Raw genomic sequence first — 23,520 nt, 5'->3', positions numbered from 1 at the left:
CTGGAATGCAGGAATAGTGTTCCCACAAAGCTTCACACACTGTGAGTTGTATGTGTGTTTTGTTTGTGTTATAGCAGTAGGAATGGTTGGTCTGGTTCTACAAGGACACTTTCTCTACCTGCTACTCAACCAAATGTATCTCCTGATTGGGCAAAAGGAGCCAAGGCTTTCCCCATGAGCTGACCACATCCACCAGCACAGCCCTTTTTGCTGCCAGCCTGACTGTGTGTGTCCTGCCCTTCACACAGAGACTCTGTATGAATGTGTGTAAAACACCTCATTAGCCTCCTTTAGTTTGTTTATTTCCCCAAATGCTTCTGTGCCAGCCAGCCTGCCACATCTCTGTCTGTATCTATATATCTTTCTCTGACAAATAGCTGTTCCAAAACCGAGTGATCTGCCTGCCTGCAAAAGCAAAATTAAATAAAAAATGTGCTGCATGTTTCAAAGTTAAGCATGATAATTTTGTTCATTTTTATCTAGTATAATAATAATAATAATAATAATAATAATTTATAAATTATAATGGAATAAATTATAATAATTATTATTATTATTACAATTATAACATTTATTATTATTTAATAGTTATATTATTGATATATAATCGCAAACTTTTTGGACAAAATGTGCAGCCCTGCAAATAAGCACAGCAAACCTGGAGCTTTACAAATCTTTTTTTTACTTTTTTTTTTTTTTTTTTTTTTATTAGTGCAGCCTTTATTAGTGCTGTCAAAATTAACGTGTTAATGCATGCGATTATTTTTTTCAATTTAACGCTTTAAAAATATTTAACGCAATTAACACAGCATCCATTCCTGTCATAATTTGGCTAGCATTACATTATATGATCACACTCTTATTCACTCAAATGCTTTTAAACCATTCAGCAGAGAGGGTAGGAAGGCCACAGGTAAATATGGTATTTATTAAGGGTGGGGCGGTTCAGATTTTTCACAGTTCAGTTTGTGTCAAGGTTGTAGAGTCACTGTTTCGGTACAGTTAGTTCGGTATGTGCTATGTTCAGTAAAAAATAGGACAATTGTCAAATAAGATAAAGAAAATAAAACAAATAATCTAACTACAAGACACAGCACAAATAAATACATGAGAGCTTAGATACAAATAAAATAAACAATTACAAGTTTTCAGGTATCTAACAGCTTTCAGGTACAGAAATTGAATAAAGTAATCAAATATAAAATAACACTTCATATAAACTTCTTTGAATAATTAAATAAAGTTGAAACATTATTGAATTTACAATTTCATTGAAATTACATTATTGAAGTTACATATTCAGTCAAGAGTGATTTCTTCGTCCTTTTGTTTGATTAACATTAAAAACAGAGAGCAGGAATATTAGACTGCTGTCCCTTTAAGACATAAATAAAAACAAAGATCCAGTACACTGATACACATGCGCTGTCTGTCTCCTTTTTCTCCTTTAAAAGAATCCTGAAATTTTAAATTGGCAAGGTTTAAATGAGTTTAGTTTAAACACAGGTAGTAACATGGGACGTTCAGGTCTCACCTGCGCTCGCGCGCTATCAACACCTGGGTGATGACAGCGTAAATGGCTGGTCATAGAGATTTCGGTCCTTATATCTTTCACACTAGTCTTTATATTACTGTCTACTTGAGAGTTCCTTAACATCTGTAAAGGTCTTGAATGTGATCGGTCAAATTCAATTTTAGTTTAGGGAGTGGCTGCATTATTATGCTTCATCTCATAACTACGTGTGTTTTTATGAGCGTTCACTCTGTTAATATGTATGTGTGGGTGTATACAGTAGTGATACTGTGCTGCCTATTAAATCAAATTCATCTTCAGAGTGCATAAGGCCAAATTCAGTCCCAGAAAATCACAGACACACAGTCGCTTATCAACCAGCAGCTGCTGTGCCTCACAGTATACTTTATATAGCCAGACATTAAGTGATCATCTTTTAGCTCTACACTTAGACGTATACCATATATAGTGGTATAAACACATTGAACTAAACTATGTCAAGAGGTACAGTGTCTGTCTAGTGTAGATCTGTGCTATTATGCGTGCTGTTGTTGTAAGCTGTGAGTGTGTGTTTTTAGTACTGTGTCAGTGAGTGCACACAGACACAGAGCATCTCTTTGTGTGTCGTGTTGTGTGGATATGTGTTTTGGATGACACGGGCAGCAGCAGTGTATACAGATGATTCAGTGTGTGCCAACGCGAGCATGTGCCCAGTGGGTATGGGGCAGTTGGTGATGCCCTGCTGCTGATGATACAGAACACAGACCTGTGTATGTGTGTGTTTACTTTGGCCAGTGTGTGTGTTCATCTGGGAATAACTTCAAATTGCCCACTGTGTGTTTGAGTGAGTGAATTCTTCTTTCTTTTCTGGATGAATCCACTTTTACAGCACAACGTCTGATTTACTACTTAGAAGCTTCCGGACTTTACCAACACACCACTGAGAGCTAAAGCAGACGGATGGAGTGGCATAGAGACAAAACACACACAAACAGCCTTCCTGACCTAAAACAGTGCTTCTCTCTGAAGAAAATGCTTCGCTTGCTGGAAAAGAGGCTTGAAGATTACTACTGTGATAACTGAGAGTCTGGGCACAAATTTTCCAAAGTGCTGTCCTCCATCCACACACACAGACAGTAAGCCTTAGGCCATGTGTGATCAGATCCAGGTGGTTGTGTTAGAGGGCCTCTTCCATCCAAACACAGTTTATCTCTGTCAGCATTCATTCTGTCATAATGGTATTTAATAACTATATTCACAAACCTTTTCTGATTCTCCTATGCTAATTTTATTTTATATTTATACTTATACTATAAGTCAAGTTTAGTGTTTACTAACCAAGTAATCTCCAAATTGAGCCCAATGCAGTTCATTTTACAGAAGTCCTGGAATTTTTTTTTTTTTTTTTTTTACTGCTGATGCACAGACTTTCACACAAACACAGATATGTGGAGGTCAGGGCACGAGCAGAAGTCTTGTTTTTGAGAAGTGAGCAGTGTGAGTGAGTAAGCAGTGATATAGAGTATGTACTAGAAACACAATGAATTTTCCCTTAGTTCACATCGCCTGCACTGATGGTTTTAGAGTGGCTGAAAAGCTATACAATAATTCAGGGTTGTTTAATAAAAAAAATAAATAAATAAAAAATGAATGGGTTCAACCTCTGCTCGACTATGTCATTCTACCAGGGCACTTACCAGACCTGTAGCTTCAAAGACTGTGGCCAGTAAAAAAGCAAGCAAACAACCTGGGGACAACAAGATTCCTACACAATGAGGTTACATGTGAAGTTCGAGTTTTTCTTGATTTACAGGCTTGTTACCCCTCTAAAAATATTTCAGTTTGAACTTAACACAGTTGACGGCATACTTTTTTGTTTTCTTTACTTTTCTTTTTTTTTTAATCCAAGATGCTTGGTATTTATCTAATTACATATTTTTGACAACTGTTTAAATTTAGTTTAGTTTTTTTTTTTTTTTTTTTTTTATATAAAAGAGAAATAACTCAAATTCAGACCTGATTTGGAGAACATAAGTGGTCAAAAAAGATCTCAACCAAAAGTTTTAATTTCTACACCACATTAAAAGATTAGTTCACTTTAAAATGAAAATTACCCCAAGTTTTACTCACCCTCAAGCCATAAAGTGTATATGACTTTCTTCTTTCTGATGAACTCAATCGGAGTTATATTAATAAATATCCTGACGCATCTGAGCTTTATAATGGCAGTGAACGGGAGTATGAAGCTCAAGAAAGTGCTTCCATCCATCATAAACGTACTCCACACGGCTCCGGGGGCTTAATAAGGGCCTTCTGAAGCGAAGCGATGCATTTGTGTAAGAAAAATATCCATATTTAACAAGTTATAAAATAAAATATCTAGCTTCTGCCAGACAGCCTTCCGTATTCAACTTACTAAAAAGGCGACGCCAGTTAGGCTTTTTTTGTAAGTTGAATAGGGAAGGCGTAGGATGTAGCGTAAGCTTTTTGAACTGCGAGAGGCACTACACTTTCTGACTAAGTTGAATATGGAAGGCGGTCTGGCGGAAGCTAGATATTTTACTTGTTAAATATGGAAATCTTTCTTACACAAACTCATTGCTTCACTTCAGAAGGCCTTTATTAACCCTGCGGGGAGTACGTTGGATGGATGGATGGATGGATGCGCTTTCTTGAGCTTCAAACTTGTTGGTCCCGTTCACTGCCATTATAAAGCTTGGACGCGTCAGGATATTTATAATATAACTTTGATTGTGTTCGTCAGATAGAAGAAAGTCATATACACCTAGGATGGCTTGAGGGTGAGTAAAGCTTGGGGTAATTTTCATTTTAAAGTGAACTAATCCTTTAAAGTCAGTGCTATAAATATCAGTGACTTTTATTTATTTATTTATTTATTTATTTATTTATTATATGATCCTGTGTCAAATGTATTTATCTAATTACATATCTTTCACAACAATGCACATTTTTTTAACAACAATGTGTTTATTTATTTTGGCATATATAAAGGGGGGAAAACACTTGCACTTAGACCAGATGTAGAGAACAAATGTGACTAAAAGAGATCTTAACAAAAAGATTTCGGTCAGCCAGATTAAGATGCATATCAGTGCTTTCCAGTCCTCTGAATGTTTTTGTATTATATTTGTACTATGTTGTTTATATGGCAAGATGTTGATTGACAGGCTTGTTGGTTTGTAACAGGGTTCATGTGTACTGTATTTCCAGTAGGTTTGGTTCATTCCACATATTGAATTTTTTGCTCTCTTGAGCAGCTGCACAGGACCAGCGGGTTTGGTGTGCTTCAGGTGATGTGTACACAGGGGTTAGAGGGTGTGGCTTTCTTAATGACAAGATGTGCTCCTGACATATGGGCATATGACCCTTTATTAGTGGCAGTGTGTGTTTGTGTGTCCTTGTTCCTAACCCTCTTTTTTTGTGTGTGTTTTCCAGGAAAAGGCAGACACCAGCTTGAATTCTTCAGAGATACGTTCAGACATCCAGGTCAGTCGACCCACAATGCGGTGCATATCTGCTTTCAGACCTTCGCACACCTGCAGTCATCACTATAACTCACAACACAACACTTTCATTCACGACCCCTCAGTGATAAATCAGCTGACTGCATGCTCAAATTACACTGATTTGTTTGTCATCAGCGATTAAAGTCAGTGTGTGTGTGTAATTGCAGTAATTAACCGCAGTGTTGTCTTTGTATACAGGAATCGTTTGGATTTAGCAGTGAGGTGTCTACTCCAGAGGCTGAAAGAAAGTAAGAAAATTTCAACTCAGTGCTCACTCTGTAATGTTTAGTAGCTGGTTGTGGAAACATTTTTTACAAATGACCAAAACTAATGAATCAGGCCCATGATAGTTTTTAATATCTAAACCATATGACTTGTATATGACTGCTGACCTCTTAGATATATGATCACACACGTCATGTCTGCTCTCCATCCCCCATCTCCCCCTGAGTGTAAGTGTGTGTGTGTTTGAATGGGTGTGAATTCCTCCATTTTACTTCTTCACATCTTGGTGCTTCCAGGCTTCCTTCCTTCCGTCTATTGTTCTTAGATGTTTAAGATGAAACTCGCTGATTAGAGAGAGGAAGACAGACCAAAATTCAGACTTAAGTGAGACTCTGTGAGTTTATAGTACACAAGGGTGTTAGTCAAGCTGACTAAATGAACTTTATTTAGCATTATTGCTTAAATGAGCTAGACGTGATACACGTGACATTATCTCTGCCCACACAATTATATAATCGTCAAAGATCAGTTTGCTTAATTTAAAATATTTTATTCATATAGCAGCTCAGAATGTTTAAAGTGCTAAAGTTTTTGTGAAAATGAATTGAGGATTTTAAATGATGTCAGTGCACAAAAAGGCTTGTGTCTCCATGCATCTTTCCTGTTAATGGTCTGTTTCTGTGGGGATGAGCAGTCCACGTGCCATGGGAAAGATTTAATTGTACCTCCGTCATCCACACTCTCTGGAGAGTAGTAGCATGCTTGGGTGAATGTAAAACATATGGAGCTGACACATCTTTCATCATTTATACGTCTCTGTGGTCCTACACACATGTGGCTGGGTTTGACTGGTACTCTGGTTGACACTAGCTTTGATTGACGAAAGCAACTTTTTTTTCAACATGCTCACTCAAAATTTATATTTGCATTAGATGACTTAACTCTGTGCAAAAATGTAGTTTGAATGGTCTGATTTTGAACTTGGATCAACCAAAAATGAAAATCTTAAAATCATAATTTTCTCACCCATGTGTCGTTCCAAACCTGTATGATTTCTTTCTTCTGTGAAACACAAAAGAAGATATTTTCAAGTATGTTGGGAACCAAACATCACTGGAGCCCATTGAATTCCATTGTATAAAGAAAAAAAAAACACTGATACGTTTCTAAAAACAACAAGAAATTAAATCATAGTTTTTGAATAGCATGAGGGTGAGTAAATGAACTATCTCTTTAAATGCATGATATTAAAATCCATCCTTCTATTTTCTAAATGTGCTATAGATCATATTTTGAACAATGCATCCATGCAATATTCATTTTTAAAATATCTTTTGAAAAGAAAGAACATATTTTTTGGGTAATAAAAGATCCCCTACTTTCATTTCATCTTGACTAAGTATTCTGCTTCTGCTTTTACGCCTATTTATTCTTTCAGTCTTGGTGTCTAAGCAGAAGCAATGCTAGATGTTTGTCATGTCGCAGTTCAAATCGTTATCACAATATTTGTCCTAATAATCGCAATATGACTTTATGCAGGCCTGTTTTATATCCTATTCTTCAGAAGAGTTGTCTGTGATATTATCATCACTGTGCCATAACCAGCAAAAGAGGCATTGCCAGATTTCCCCAATTTCCTGTCTGTATGATTAGAAGAAGCCTTGGCCTCGAGAAAGGCTGTTCGTGCTGAACAGCACAGAACCTGATGATAGTGAACGAGATGTGTATGTGTTAGTTTAGAGTCTTCCTCCTAATACACTACCGTTCAAAAGTTCAGCAAGACTTTTTTTTTTAAAGAAATGAATACTTTTATTCAGCAAGGATGCATTAAATTAATCAACAGTGACAGTAAAGACATTTATAATGTTACAAAAGATTTCTATTTCAAATAAATGCTGTTCTTTTGAACTACAGTCCTGAAAAAAATATTACTGTTTCCATGAAAACATTAGGCATCACAACTTCTATTTAACTTTTGATAATAATAAGGAATGTTTCTTGAGCACCAAATCAGCATATTAGAATGATTTCTGAAGGATTGTGTGACACTAAAAACTGGAGTAATAGCGTCTGAAAATTCAGCTTTGAATAAACTACAATTTAAAATATATTTAAATAGAAACATTTTTTAATTTGTAATATTTCATAATATTAAAAAATAAATGTAGCCTTGGTGAGCAAAGTGTTACCAACCCTAAACGTTTGAATGTTAGTGTACATCTTTTTAAATTGTTTAAGTATTCGTAATGGCTGTAAGTAGCTTATCCCTTTTTACTGAATCAAATTATTTCCGTGCATAATAAGGTGGTAGAAATGTAACAGAATACAGTGACAATGTACGTGTTTGTGTGTGTGTGTGTGTGTGTGTGTGTGTGGCTTTAAGGAAATCCCTCAAGCTCCATTTACCATGACCTCTAGTGAAGGTCATTTCCTGGACTCTTCCTTTGCGATCTTTGTATATGTGTTTTTGTGCTCGATCGTATATGTGTTCTGAACTCCAACGCCAGGTGTAAGGAAGCAAACCAACCAATCGCAGGACACCAGGTGCACCCTGGGATAGAAGTGTTCCTTCTTCATCAGCAGTTTGACGAGAGGAAAGGGAAAGTCAGCCCACTCCTAGCTCTAAAGATCAGTGAACATGCATCACTGTAGTGATACATCACTGATGAGAACAACATGATGTTCCTCTTAATTTAATAGTGATGACATGTTGGCACAGTAATATGACTGATCTCACACTCTAGAAGGCCATTTTCTGATCATTTCCAATCGTGAAAACACAAAAAAGCTGGCTACATTCACACCAACAGAATACAATCCTCAAAGGCGTAGTTATTGTCTTTGACTTTGGTTACCTTTTCATACAAACGTTATTCAGTCCAAACCTGTTCATTTGAGTCACGTCTGTTAGTAAATACAGTTGTCAATCCCAAACATGCCGCATATTAAATTGAAAGACACAGATGAAGTGTGTGGAGAGAGTAGAGTGCAAATATTCCTGTAAAAATTATCTTCCATCACATTCTCTGAATAACAATCTCAGCAAGCCAGGGGTTCCTTTGTTTCAGAGATAGTGAACATGACAGTTACTTGCAGTGAAGGAATGCGGCTCAGAAGGCTTATATTCTGCTAGACACACACCAGTAAAGACACAAGGCACTCTGAGAAAAGAAACTGATGGACTGTAACACGCTTTTATTGTATGCTGGTCACACAGCACTCGCACACATACAACTCTCTCAATAGCAGAAATCCTGAATGGAGCCTAATTTACTGAGCTGCTCTTCAATAGGGCCTTTTAGCATGGGATGCAGTTAGCATACAAGCAGGAGTCTCCCTTCGGATTCCGTGCAGGGTGAATGAGAGGTTAAACAGAGAAAGTTTGTGTTTCCATGGCAGTATAATGATATGATAATTCAGTGAGGCCTCCATCATGCCCTGTGTCACTTGGGTAAAAGAGCAGTGCTGACGTCTTTATTTGGTCAGAGTGCAATGGATGTCCCGAAACATGAAGAAATCTGTGTTTTCAACACAGCAACATTTTCACAGTCCTTGTAATGACATGTATTGTCTGACCTGACACTACACACACACTGCCCTCTTGAGTATTTGTAGATACTGATAGCTTTAGCAGTGTGGATGTCATGGATGTGTTTGGGACACATGGACAACAGATGAAAAGCAGACAAGCGTGCACCCGTGATGATTTAAGCACAAGTGACTGGTAAAAATACTGTCTTCCTGTGGAGAAAACCAGACCGGAGCGCACAAGGTGCACAAAAGTATGTGTTAGTGTATGCTTATATGACTTGCACTGTTTACTTTAGTGCAGACTAGGTTGAGATTGTTTTCTTAACCCAAGGATGAGCAGGAATCCACTCAGATGAGAAAACCACAACACATACACTTGCATACTTGCGTTCATGTTTTCATCTGCAGAACAAACATATTTTCTCCCTCTGTGTTTTGGGTTCTGTTGACAGTCGGCTCAGTTCAGATGTTTCCTCTCGTTGGCAGTTAATACATGGCCCTGTTTCACGCAACATTTTACAACTAACCGTATGACAAAGTTAACATGATTCATGTCACATGGCTACTGGGAATGTAAACACTGGATATTTTCCAAAATCAGGATGGTATGTCCAGTTATTCTATATGGAAAAAAATGACTAAATATGGTTGTTAAGCTATAAATTTCCTACTGTTTTTTCTGATTACAAACATTTTTTTTTTTTTTTTTTTTTTTTAATGTTTAATTTAATTTACCATTAAAATGTTTGGGAATATTTTATGTGTTTATTTTATATTTATTTTATTGGAAAGAAATAAGTACTTTCATTCAGCAAGGACAGAATTTATCAAAAGTTTTATTCAGCAAAATTGAATGATAGTAAAGATATTTTTAATGTTACATTTATAATTTCTATATCAACTAAATGCAGTTTATGCAGTTCACAGAATAAACAAGAAAAATAAATATTTTGATTGTTTTTATTTTAAAATATTTTCTTTAAATTTAACATTTCTAAGATTTAATTAATTAGCTTTTCATCCATTTACAAACCACCTACAGTTCCTGCAAAAACCCCAGTTTGAGAAGCCTGACATGATGCACTTCACGTTGTTGATAAAGAGTGGAATAACTTTTCTTTCTCTTTGCATTTTTAAATCAATATGCTGCAAAATTATTCTATTCAAATCAATGTGTTAAGTCAAAAGTAATCAAAAAGTAATCAGATTTGTAATGTAATAGATTGTTACTAACTACAATTTTCATCATGTAATTTGTATTCCGTAATGGATTACAGTTTGTAAGTAATCTACCCAGCACTGTCTACTATTAAAGCATGAATTTGATGTAAACAATAGGTCTAAATATTACTTATATATGCAATTCATAGTGGACATAATAGATAAGCCCTACAGTTACATGGAATATTTAAACCTTTAGTATTTTACATAGATAAGATTTAAACATAGACACATAACATTTTTCATCTTAATTCTGTTTTTTTTTTTTTTCTGCAATTGCAAGTTTACATCAGAATTCTGTGGGAAAGAAGTCAGAATTGCGGGATATAAACTTGCAATTCTGCATAAGACAATAACGAGTTTATATCTCACCATTTTTCTTCTCAGAATTGTAAGATAAACTCGGAATTGTGAGAAAATTGCTACTACAGAAATGTCATTTTCTGCCATCAGGTAGGCTCCGCCCACAAAAACACCCAAATGGTCTAGGATCTAAATAGACCAAATATGTTCTGTCCGTATCAATTTGATATCTGTGGAATCTTAGTGCTGTATGTTTATCCATCTGTGTGTGTTAGATTTTCGTTATTTTGGTATTTTCCAAGGGCACTGTGCCCCAGAGGAGCGGAGTGGAAATATAAACAGGCAGTGTCTGTCCTGCGGTGGCTCTCATTCCCCTTTTCTCCCTCTCACTTTCTGTCTTCTTCGTCTCGTTTCGCTGCATCTCAGGAGCGTCTCATCTGTGCCCTGTGAGCCTCAGGAGCCTGACATGTGTTCTGTGAACAGCACCACACTGCCCTCTGCTGGCTCTAATAATCACTCTACTTTTGATTTCCAGCCTTATACTGCCTGTCGGTAATACATAAGGGCATATCTGATATATGTAATGTTCAATGATGAGATGTTGAAGTGTTTTATTAAACATGTCTTAATTCCTTTCTTTTTTTTTATGTCTTTTTCTTCAGAATTCCTCTGCACAAATCTAGCTCTGAGGATGGATCAGGTTTGTTTCTCATTATGAAAACTATTCTCAACTGCTATTATGATGACCTTTAGGTGTTTTTGGGGAAATTTCATTGCAATTAATGTTGGATTATGCGAAACTAGAGTGTTCTGGTGACAGGGGTTACAAGGGTAGACATTCATCTTGTAGATGGGCAGACATATTGATGCTAGATAATAGAGGTTTTTTTTTTTTTTTTTGTAAAGCATTATATTTAGGTATTTCAGAGTTGTGCATGTTTGTGCAAATATTCATGAGTGTGATGGTCCTGATGGCTTTCTCCTCTCTTCACATACAGGAAAATGGGACAACAAGAAGAAAAACAAATCCTTCTGGCAGAACTTCCGAAAGTCACAGAAAGGGGTCACAAGGCAAACGTCAAAAGGTAATAAAAACAAACTCACTCCATTTTCTTATGTTTCCTTCCTTCATAACTCTCTATTCCACTCACTTAAGGGATACTGTAAGGGAGAGGAGATGGTCCACCCATAGAAATACGAATGAAAGAAATAACGTTAAATATATGGCCGCTGTAGTTCCATCTTTCACTTAAAAAGTCAGTACTCTAGAATGAGAATTAGATTTTGCCTACAAAAATTAATTTATGAATTTACGGCACACTGTTATCAGATATTATTGTTGATTTGAAATGTTTTTAGAACTTGATCTTGACAAACAGATTACCTACATGAGCAATATGATGGTCACTGAATGAACTGACTTTCCCTGGAGGGACTTTCCCTTGTTCTTGTTCCTTACCTTTGACCGTTGACCCTGCAGGAGAGGACATTGGCTATGTGGCCAGTGAGATCACTATGAGTGATGAGGAACGGATCCAGCTGATGATGATGGTGAAAGAGAAGATGATCACAGTGGAGGAGGCGCTGGCACGGGTAAAGGCACCTCATCAACCGCGAAAAATAATGCAAATGAGCTTCCCTTGCTTACATTCGTGTGTACTAACTTTACTCACCCAGACTGATTCCGCCCTGCTCCTTCCTTCCTCCAAAACACACATGCACACACTTACATACACTCACATGCATTTAAATACATGAGCACTGACCCTGCATCTTAGGGCTGCAGTAGATTCCTTAGTGCAAATCATGTTTTGTTGAGGTGAAGGAGGGTCTTTGGTGTCTAATTTCTGAAGTAGGTTTAGCTGGGGTTGGTTGGATAGATCTCTTCTGTCCTTTTTCACTTGTTCAGATGTGTTGGGTGAATGTAGGTCTCTTTTTCTTTCTGTCATTTTGTTTTGAGAACATGATAATGATTAATTATCATCTGATAACGAACCTAATGGACGATTTTAGAATCTGGCTTTCTTCTCTCCACAAGGCTGACATTGATTCCTTTATCCAACTGGGTTTTCTTTAATCTTCAGGAAGTTTTCTTCCTTTGGGCTGGTAGTTGATTTATCTATGTTATATGAGCAGTCTTGAATGACTGGATCTAAAGTTTAAACCAATGCTAAGCCTTTGTGGATAGTTGACATCATACATGCTGGAAGCATGCATGAACATTTGTCTGTCCTTGTGTGTGTTTGTTTGAATGCAAATGTGTCTTTTTAATTTTTTTTTTTTTTTTTTTTAATTAATGTTGCTTTACTTGTTCTGTGTTCTGTCTTTTTGTAGTATATTTCTGTGTCCAAGGGCGTCATGCACCTATTGTTTAATTTATTTTAATTAATTTTTTTATAAATGAGTTTAAGATGGGTTAATCTAGTGGTGCAGTGTTTGTGTAGCATGAAAATGGACCTGGGATCAGCCAATGATCATAATGCATTTTCATTGTATAAAAAAGAGCAGCTTTGACATTGTAACAGTGGGAAAAAATGGAAATTGGAGTGACTTAAGGGTGGGTAGAATCTTTTTTTTTAACCTAAATTTATAATATTTTAATTATATATTTTATAATAATTTTAATTATAAAAAAAAAAACATATTTAATACATTTTATTTTATTTATATGTACTTATGCCTATAAAAACACAACCGTTCAAAAGTTTGGGGTCGGCACATTTTAATGCTTTTTAAAGAAGTCTCTTATGCTCACCAAGGCTGTATTTATTTGATCAAAAATAGAACAGTAAAAACAGTAATGTTGTTAAATCATTTAAATGTTGTCAAATCAATTTAAATCATTATTTTCTATTTAAATATTTTTAAAAAATGTAATTTATTCCTGTGATGGCAAAGCTGAATTTTCAGAAGCCATTACTCCAGTCTTCAGTATCACATGAACCTTCAAAAATCATTCTGATATTTTATGACATTCAGAAATAAAAATAAATAAATAAGTAAATAAAATTATGAATGTTGAAAACAGTTTAGCTGCTTAATGTTTTTGTTGAAGCTGCAATACATTTTTTTTTTTTTTTTCCGGAATTCATTGATGAATATAAAGTTCAAAAGGAGTAAAAGGATACATTTTTTTCAAAAAAAAAAAAAATCTGACTGACCCCAATCTTTTGAATTGTGGTTTATAAAAATAAAAGTGATTAATACATTTTTAAAAACTCTGTTTGAATGGACATGACGCTTTTATCTGTGCCTGTGTTTTGTGTTTGTGTGTGTATACATGCTTGTGTGGGCTATTCTCAGACTGTATTTCTGTAACAGATAGGGTGTGTGAGTGTGAGGGCAAGGCGGTGGCTCTCTTTGACATCTTGTTCTCCATAGTTAAAGGAATATGAAAGGAACAGACAGTTGAGCAGCAGTACAGACACAGCAGAGTGGACTGATGGATCCAGTCCCACTGTTAACGTCTCCTCCGCCTGCAATGTAAGTACTATACCCAACCACCCAGACTGTAGACCTGAGTGTATGTAGGGGTGGGTGTGTTACAACATAACCTCATTCAGTCACATCAAAGTTTATTTTCCCCTGCAGTAAGTGTTAGTAATGTCTCTCACTGTACTGACTATATCTTGGTGTGTGTGTAGGAAGGTAAATCTCTGCAGAGTAGTGACATTGTGGTTTATAAATTCAGGCAGTGGCAGTCCTTACGTCAACCCAATTCATCCCCTTTTCTGCTATAATCACACTGAACACACACTTTCATTTGTTGGAAACTTTAGGACGTATAAAACTTAGGATGGTTTGTAGTCATCATACATTAAAGGTGCACTCAGAATGTTTTGTGTATGCTGATCTGATCTGGCAAATATGGTAGTCATTATGGATTTTTATTGATACATAGTGATGTGAATGTAGTGATGTTAATGTAGTATCAAACAAAGTATTTAGTTAGCGATTTTACCTGCAGTCAGCCATGAGTATTATCAGACTGGTCATGTGATCTTAACGTGATGACCCACTCTAAGTTAAAATAAAACTTTTAAATGTAAAAATTGTCAATCTGATATGACTGGAGTTTCATGTACATCATTTTAACCACATTTTTTTTTCCATATTCTTAATTTCTGTAGAGGTAACAGTTTTTAAATTAGGGAAAATTACTGAGTGCACCTTTAATGATAAATTATAAACCAGTGAATCAACCTACAAATTATCTGAAAAGCTGATATGTCATGTGTGTTTATAAGGAGAAGCTGATGTTGTAATGGCACAGTTGTAATGAGCATCTGGCATTGGCGGCTCACTGTAAGACCCCTAGTAATGATGTCATTTCTACTTGGCATGGGGAGCTGGCACACTAAACATCCCCTGTTGATGAGGTCATAATGTGCATCTTAACTGAAGGATAATTTTTGTTTTGTTTTGTTTTTTGCCCCCTGGCCTTTTCTTCTGCTTTGAAACCAACAAACCACAGAAACCAGTTAGATATGTTACACTACTTTAGTTCCAATTACTGGTTTGTATATGCTGTATGTGCATGCCTGCGCACAGGGCCGTCCTAAGCTGTGCATGAATGTGTTCTCAGTTAAAGCCTTGAAAGGTTTGGTGACAGTGGATTTAGTTTTCCCTTTTTGAGAAATAGGCTGCCAGTACACAAATACACACATAGTTATCATGGAAACTTTGAGCAGCTTCCAGCCTCTGCGAGTAAACATACACCTCCTGTTCCAATGGTCAACAGCTAAGCTGTTTTTGCAATGCTTTCTGATGTTAACAAACCACAGCACTGCTTTGCTCAGCGCTTAAAGCTACAGAATGACTCACTCGCCCAGCAAATCCTTGTGTCCGCTCAGAGGAGTCACTGCCCGTCCCCGCTGCGACGCTTTCTGTGCATCTATGTCCTGTGTGTGTGTGGTCAGTGTAATTTCATGTCCAAAAGGATCAAAATAGAGGAAATTGAAGACCTGTTTTTAGCTGACCTTCTGATAATGGATTTAGCGAGGAAGCTAAATACTCTGTTGTGGGTGAATCTCATGAAAAACTGTCAAGAAATGCCCAGGATATAATAATGATGTATAATATTCTTGCAAAAAAAAAAATCTGAATGGTCCTAAAAAAGGTTTCATTTTCTTTCTGCAAAATATCATTTCTTATTCTTTTATTGGGGTGAAATATGATCACATTTATTCTCGTGGTTCTCCCATTGTACCGTTTCACTCGTGATTGCAAAAGGAGAGGAAATGAGGTAAGAAAGTCTTATTCATAAAAAGACCCTGTATCTCTGAACTCGAGGCTGTTTCTGAAACACACGCGCACATTTCCTCCTGTCTGTCACTGGCACACATAAGCATGTGCAAATTGAATCTCAGCGTTTGAATGAGAAAATGGATCTCTGTAGGAATCTTGGCCCCTGGGCTGATGATCTCCTATTTATAAATGGAAACGGGTCAGCCCTAGTCTGCTAACGGTTAAACTGATGGGCACAACTCTCTCTGGGGAACCTGCTGATCTGAGCTCAGTTTAACATTAATCAGAACACCAAGAGCTTGCTGTGTGTCTGCAGGATTCCCCTGTCATGAGATCAGTGTCAACTGCACTCAATATAATGACCCATCACAGCTCCACCAGAGTAAGCTGATGGCGGATCAGTGTCAGCATCCACTATCACAGAGGATGTACTGTATCTCTATATGAATAGACTGCAACCAGGCCAGCCTTTCTTCTCTCTGGCCCACATTCCTTCTCTCCTCTGAAGACCATTAAGGATGTTCAGGGGTCAAATGTGGGAGTGCTTGCAGTGTTTCCAGACGCCCAAGCTCATGCCTTTTGCCACGATCACTCCCCTGCCTTCAGATATTGCAGACTTTCCTTCAAAAAAAATGTTTACAGTTTGGATTCATCTCGGAGTGAGATGGTGTTGCTAACATCTGTCCTAGAGGAAACCACTACTGGTAGGGACACTGGACACATTTATGCACTGTATTTTTGTTTTCTTGTTCTTTCTCCTTTCTTTCATCCTTTGCTCTTGTTTGAAATATGGTTTAGTAAACTTGCTGGTGACTGTATTTGAGTGGCAGAAATTATGATTTGTATCTCGCTTCAGTTGAAGTCCTAAATGAGATTATCCAGATATCATTTTTTTTTTTTAATATGGGAGCTTTTGTTTACAATGTAAATTAGTTTCTCTGCTCTGTTTCTAAGAATACACTTTGAGCACTTTGAGCCGTGCTGTTGTGTGTCCGAATCCTCTATTTCTTGTCCATCATCACCATCAACTCTTCTTCCTTCTAGAGATTATTCTATGCCAAAGGTGAACCAGTAAGATTTCGTGTTTATGTGGGTGAGCTTTAGGTTTCCAGTAACAGATCACTTTCAACCTCAGCATCTTAGTGGAACACTTAAGTGTGTGGTTTGTTAGGATGACTAGATATATTTGCCAATCATTAATATTGGTCAAAACAGTCTCTCCTGGTGGTTAAAAAACAGTCTGTGGTTAGCACCAATTATATCCTGTTAGTCAAAAAAAAATACCATGTCATCCCATAATGTGGTGTACGTTTGCAGAGAACAAAATGTTTTTGGAGTTTGCAATTTGCAAGTCTAGGACTTGGATAAAAAGGATTAAAGAGGCTTTGTCTTTGTGGATGAGAGGTTTCAGTATCATAATTGATGCCCCTACTGTGTTAACTGTCAGATATTATTATTCTAGATGTTTTTTAAAAAAATTTTTTTTATATATTTTCAGGCATGAGGGTCATAAATCATCTCAACAGTTTAGTGTCCCCATCTGAATTATTCATTTCAAATACAATTATTTATTCCACCACAAATGCTCACTCATAATCATCTGTTATGTTCAAAAACAAGACTTGTGTTTCTTGGACTCAAAACTTCATAACACATAACTCCATACTGCATTGTTTTCATAAGTCATGTCCCTAATATCAAGAGCTCATCCTAAACATGTCATAATCTGTTCATACCAATTGAAACCATCATTTTCTGTTTTTGTGTATGTCTGTATGGAAGAGCTGTTATGTGTATGCTTGTTTCTAGGAGGTGATATAATATTGAAGCTGAGTTTTTTTTCTCTAGTCTGTGGAGCAGTCAGATGATGAGCAGGAAGACTCTGTAAAATTCAAGAGGCTTCACAAGCTGGTCAACTCAACTCGACGTGTTCGCAAGAAACTCATCAAAGTGGATGACAGCAAAAGACATGGCTCACAAGGTAGCTGAAAGAGAATATTATTTATCTGGCATTAACTGATGTTTGCTATGAGAATATTCTTAAAACTGAAATATTTTAATTTCATGATACTGTAAATGTAATTTTTAGCAAATCTCAAAATGAATATCCATTTTTCATGGTGTACATTATACTATTATAATGCCTAAAGTTCAGTTGTAGCATTTAAAACAATTGATATTAGTTTTTAGTGTTTTATATTTAATTTACATTACTGTTTTAAGAAATTGATATTTTTATTCTAGAAGGATATATTAAATTGATCAAAAATGACAATTACAAAATATTTTCAAATAAATGCTGTTCATTTGAACTTTTGAGAAGACTTTTTCAAAAACATTTACAAAAATATTACTGAACTCAAACTTTTGAACAGTATTTAGACAACATAGTATAACATTTTAATATCTAACATAGACTGTAGAGAGCATTCAGTATATTCAAAGTTATCAGTTTATAGAAGTTTTAGTTTTGATCTTCCTTTTCTTGCAGATTCGCTTAGTCTGGATGCAGCTCCCATATGCGATGACATAAATGCACTGTATGCAGAAATCCACAAGAAGCCGGCCCAGTGCACAGACTCCTCTTTGTCCTCTCTTGCCCAAGAGCAGCTGTCTCTGGATGGGGACACAGATAGTCTGACCACTTCACCCTCCACCAGCAGCCTTGATGCCTGGAAACCTGCTCACAACTTAGTGAAGACCCCCGGCGCACATCCTCACGGCCTTATCCGCCCTCCACGGAAGAGTAGCGCCGGATCCGGACTGGGTGTAGTGGGGGGTAGTGGCTCCTCTTTCTCTGAATTGGAGGGTTTGGGAGACGACAGTGCTAAAGTCTCCCGCTCAGCTACAGACGGAGAGATGCGCAAGGCCTTATCATCTCTATCTCACGGGGTAAGTACTGACAGCGTCTACGCTTTTTACGGCCTCACTAGGCCCCGCCCAAAGCCGCACCCCCTTCTGGTGTCTTTAGATGACATTAACAACACCAAGCGGCCGCCCGTCTCCATGTGGCAGCGCAATAAGCCTGACCCAAACTATGCGTACTCCACCAAGCACCTGCTCTACCAACGTTCCTGCAACGCTCAGAAAACCATCGCTCCATCCTCCACCTTGCCTGCCTCCCCTCCCACTCGTGAGCTTCCGTTGGCCAGGGAGAAGGGGAAGAGCTGTGGGAGCGGAGTAGTGGGCAGCTGGCTGTTTCCACCAAGGCGTCTGAAGGGAAGGACTGCAGTTAGCGAGCTCAACATCACGTACGTGGTGGAACGCAGCCTGTATGGCCACTTGAACTGGACCGGGCTGGTTAGGCCCATCACGTTGAGTAAAGCAGACAGGCGTTGGCTCCTGGAGGATGAAAGAGACGCGAACAGGAAGTGGGCGTCCAGCATGGATCGCTGCACCAAGCGCGTGCTCTTACGCATTCAGCAGAAGTCTGTGAGTTTGCCAGAAGAGCAGATCTACAGTGCCCCCTGCTGCACTGGAGGAACAGGCTGCTGCAAAGCTGCAAAAGAATTTCTGTAGGGTACAATTTAGAGACACACTTGAGTTATATTTCAAGACAGAGTCTGATACTGAAATATGGACTGTGCTGTCATAAAATACAAAAAAATATATATCTTCACCCATGTCTGTGGCGATGATTAAAGTTAGAAATCCCTTAGACTGTCAGTTAGCCGTCAGCTCTTCTCATTACTGTAGACTCATATTACTGCAGTATGGAGTCAAAACTGCATAATCTGAGAAATGTATAGAAGAGAAACAGAATGTGAAGTCTTATCTTTTCCCATCCTGAGCTTCTCTCCTTTCATTTCTCTTGTAGTCAGCCATGTGTGTCAGATCATAATTGAAACTCTCAGTCCTTATGAGACAGAGGAAAGTTTTAGAAGAAGAAGAAAATAAATAATATAGAGTTCCTTCTGCAGCTTTGTAGAGTCTGCCGTCTGCGGATCCTCGCCGTCATTCATAGTGAATGTGAACATGACCGTGATCTTCATCAGTGAACTTTTTCATCCATTTTGGGTTGAAAATGCCTTTCTCAGCCTGGGCATGAATGCAAAATTTGATGGATTTTTTTTTTTTTCGTATGTGCTGCTCTATTTTTTGTGAGATATTTTTTTTTTCTTTTTTTTTTTTTTTCTTTTAAAGTGCATGATGTTATTCCATGGAACATGAAACAGCTTCTCATACTACACCTTTTGATCTTTATCTGTTTATTTTAAACAGGATATTTCTGATTTCTGCCGCTTTTGTAGAACATTTCAAGAACGTCATGAAATGAAAAGCCTGTTCATTTAAATGTAATGCATCGCTTGAATTTGAGCAATGTAAGATGTTGCTGTAAAGTCAGTTCACATTAGTGCTTTATTTCTCATTATTTTTTCAGTATCAATTTCAGTCCATTCAAGGTTTGACAAGAAAGCACCAGTTTATTTACATAATGTTAAACAACTGCTGAAAGATTTTATTTGGAGTTGAATAGGAAATCAGGTCATACCATGAACTATTTCCTTTGGCAGTTCATCATTTTAAAATGTGTGGTTTCCATTGTAAAGAGCAGCATGAATCATTGAGACTTTGTGAATCGTTTTAAATGACTCCTCTAAATATATATTCATTTGATTGTGAATTCACAGTAATTATGTATATTTTCTGCAGAGAACGTGTAGCTTTGGAGGATTTGACCTGTCTAATCGTTCTCTCCATGTGGTCAACGCGGCCGAGCCTAGCGTAAGTACACATGCTCTCTTTCTCTCGCTTCTTCTTGGTCTCAGATCTCAAATACAGCTGCGGTGTTTGTGATCCAGTTGTGTTGATCAGCTGGCTTTCAGTGTGCTTAATCACTTTCTTTCTGTCTCTCTCTCTCTCTCTCCCTCTCTCTGGCATAAGGAGCAGGAGGCTTTGTACAGGGATGCTGTGAAATCTCCCACCACATCCCGCATCTCTCTAGGGAAGAAAGTCAAGTCTGTCAAAGAGACTATGAGGAAACGCATGTCCAAGAAATATGCCGGGTCTCTCTCTGAACAGGTACAGGTACAGATGCTTGTGTGCTTGCTTTGACCGTGCTGAGTTATGTGCTATTGAGCAGGCATGTTCAGAGGTGAGACCCTGCCTTTACTCCAGGGGAAAGTAGCGCACGTGTGCCCCACTTTCTGTGTTTCAAACTAGGGTCAAACATCTCTTTATGTAGCCTGGAGCCTGATACAAGCTCATCCAATTGAATACACCCTAACTCCCTGGCAGTGTTTGAATATACACTGTCTGCCTGTATTCACATGCTGCCTCTGTAGGCAGCTCACTAGGTTTTAGTTACCATTAGGCAAAGCGTTCACATTTATATGACGTGTCTCATCTCTTTTACCATGTTTAATGTAGATCTCTGGATGTGTGTGTGTGTTAGTCATTGTTGAGCACATCTGTGCAGAGAGAATTTCATGTGCCAACACAGCACATTTGTTCTTCATGTCGTGCTCCCTGTAATTATATTTTATGTTGTAGTCCCACCTAGTGGTGACTTTGAGGAATTACTTCCACACTAAAGATTGATCTTGCAGCAGTGCACCAAGTGTCCTTTTTGTGAGCTTTATATTATATCCATCATCTGCTGTCTCTTTCTTGATTTGTTTTTTATAAATAATGATACACTTTCTTTTTTCTTTTTTTCTTCTTTATATAGTCCAGTCCAGATGGGACGCCCAGTTGTCCTCAGTCTCCTCAGCCAGACACAGACTCTCTAGAGAAGCCCAAACTCAAGGCAGGAGGGTCTGTAGAGAGTCTCCGCAGCTCCCTCAGTGGACAGAGCTCCATGAGTAAGTGTGTGTGTGTGTGTGTTCTTTGCTAAGGCAAGCATCACTATTGCTCATATTACTTTTACCCTATTTTGTAATTGTAATTTTGCCTCAATTTTTAATCAAAATGTCATAACTTGATCATCTGATGAAAACTATGTACTTCTTTCTGGTGACTTATGCCGGACTCAAATCATTTAGTCCACATAAAACCTGCCCCTTTCTTACAGTCGACTGCAAACTTGTATTCTGATCTGCCTCTATCCAATCAACAACAACCAATGGATAGAACCAAGTCCCTGCCTACATTTTTTCCTTTTTCGATAATCCATTTCATATGGATTGTCACAATATGGAAGAAAAGAATATTTAAATATTTGAACATGAATGATAGCTCCAATGATGCAGATGTTTTTCTGTGCGGTCTGACTAATGATTGCATTGGTCCTCTCACAGGTGGACAGACTGTGAGCACCACAGACTCATCAGCCAGCAACAGAGAGAGTGTGAGGAGTGAGGATGGTGATGATGAAGAGCCTCCGTACAGAGGGCCATTCTGCGGCAGAGCAAGAGTTCACACTGACTTCACACCGAGTCCATATGATACAGACTCACTCAAACTCAAGGTACTGAACACACAGGAAATTAATCAGATTCATCTTTGTGTTTAATACTCATTACTTTTAAAATTATATTTTAGACCTTTTCAAACCATTGTGATTAAAGGTCCAACTTATTATATGGCCACTTGGTAAATAAATAATATTGATATGAGTTTAAATCATTTTAATTATATGAGAAGGAAGATGATTTAGGGTGATATGAGACATTAAAATGAGTTATTTTTATTTTATTTTGGAGATTTGTTTTTAGTTTCAGGTTTATTTATTTTTCTTTCATTTTATTGAATAAGAATTTTTATTTAATTGAACTCAATTTCTTCGTTTTTCTCTTAAGAGAGGAGATGTGATTGATATCATCAGTAAGCCGCCCATGGGCACCTGGATGGGTCTGCTCAATAACAAGGTGGGCACGTTTAAGTTCATCTATGTGGATGTGCTGGCTGAAGAAGAGGAGAAGCCCAAACGAGCGGTTCGGAGGAGAAGGAAGGGCAGGCCGCCCAAGCCCAGCTCTGTCGAGGAGTTACTGGAGAGAATCAACCTGAAGGTGAGACAGAGATCACACACAACTTTTTTTTACTGAATTATATACATGCTTTAAATTTCTATTGATATATCTATAATCAGCTAACATAAATCTGAGTGTGCAGCTCATCTTTAATATTTAATATTTATGTAAGAATGGGGTGGGAAGAGATGAGAAAATGAAAAAGTGGATGTTGGTGTGAAAAGATGGTCGGCACTTGTTAAAGGACATTAACTATGAGAATGTGGGATGAGGTCATTTCCCTATGCCATTTAAAATTTTTATTTAAACACAGAGACATACACACCCTTCAGACCTCCCACAAGCTCCTGCATTATTACATCTCTAAATAACATCACATTACAGACCTTACGGCTACACACAATAGATAGCAGGACACATTTAAAGCCTCATTGTGGTGTTTTCAGTGTGTTAATGGATTATAATGATAGTTGGCTGTCACAATAGAGTTTGAAGTCTGAAAACATTCCCACACATACATCCCACCATAGTTGAACTACTAGGGTGGAGTAGGGTATTTTTTTTTTTTTAGCTGTATGGGTCCTACATAGTGCTACTGCTCTACAGGATGTGTAATCTGTGTATTTTAGGAGCACATGCCAACGTTCCTATTTAATGGGTATGAAGACCTGGACACGTTTAAGTTACTAGAGGAAGAAGATCTGGATGAGCTCAACATCAAAGACCCCCAACACCGCGCCGTACTGATGACTGCTGTAGAACTACTGCAGGATTACGACAGTGAGTACACACACACACACACACACACACACACACACACACACACACACACACACACACACACACACACACACACACACACACCTCAGACCACTGTTCAAAAGTTCAGGGTTGATTGGGCTTTTTAGGCTGCATTCATTGAATCAAAAATACTGTAAAAACAGTAATATTGTGAAATGTTATTACAATTTAAAATAACTGTTCTTTGTTTTAATATGCTTTAAAATGTAACTTATTCCTGTGATGGCAAAGCTAAATTTTC

The 23,520-nt window shown here is 37.6% G+C and overlaps 1 protein-coding gene across 17 annotated transcripts in view; it reads left to right on the top strand.

The window, feature by feature from the left end:
- The window catches only part of sash1a (SAM and SH3 domain containing 1a), a 226,914-nt gene that overhangs the window by 193,428 nt on the left and 9,966 nt on the right, over nt 1-23,520 (top strand). For 7 of the 17 annotated variants that reach the window (XM_051875649.1, XM_051875653.1, XM_051875655.1 and 4 more), the window contains 14 exons: nt 4,970-5,020; nt 5,239-5,288; nt 10,983-11,020; nt 11,319-11,405; nt 11,801-11,913; nt 13,702-13,803; nt 17,416-17,548; nt 18,059-18,999; nt 20,221-20,292; nt 20,452-20,595; nt 21,239-21,371; nt 21,807-21,976; nt 22,308-22,517; nt 23,108-23,258. In XM_051875649.1, the coding sequence (XP_051731609.1) occupies nt 4,970-5,020; nt 5,239-5,288; nt 10,983-11,020; nt 11,319-11,405; nt 11,801-11,913; nt 13,702-13,803; nt 17,416-17,548; nt 18,059-18,999; nt 20,221-20,292; nt 20,452-20,595; nt 21,239-21,371; nt 21,807-21,976; nt 22,308-22,517; nt 23,108-23,258 (2,395 nt within the window). The remainder of the gene's footprint in view (nt 1-4,969; nt 5,021-5,238; nt 5,289-10,982; nt 11,021-11,318; nt 11,406-11,800; nt 11,914-13,701; nt 13,804-17,415; nt 17,549-18,058; nt 19,000-20,220; nt 20,293-20,451; nt 20,596-21,238; nt 21,372-21,806; nt 21,977-22,307; nt 22,518-23,107; nt 23,259-23,520) is intronic. The other 10 variants (XM_051875654.1, XM_051875650.1, XM_051875657.1 and 7 more) reach the window with 7 other exon arrangements.

This window comes from Ctenopharyngodon idella, chromosome 20 (genome assembly GCF_019924925.1).
Source record: "Ctenopharyngodon idella isolate HZGC_01 chromosome 20, HZGC01, whole genome shotgun sequence".
NCBI classification, from domain to species: Eukaryota; Metazoa; Chordata; class Actinopteri; order Cypriniformes; family Xenocyprididae; genus Ctenopharyngodon; species Ctenopharyngodon idella.
The sequence above is the reverse complement of the archived record's forward strand: the minus strand, read 5'-3'. Positions and strand labels throughout refer to the sequence as shown.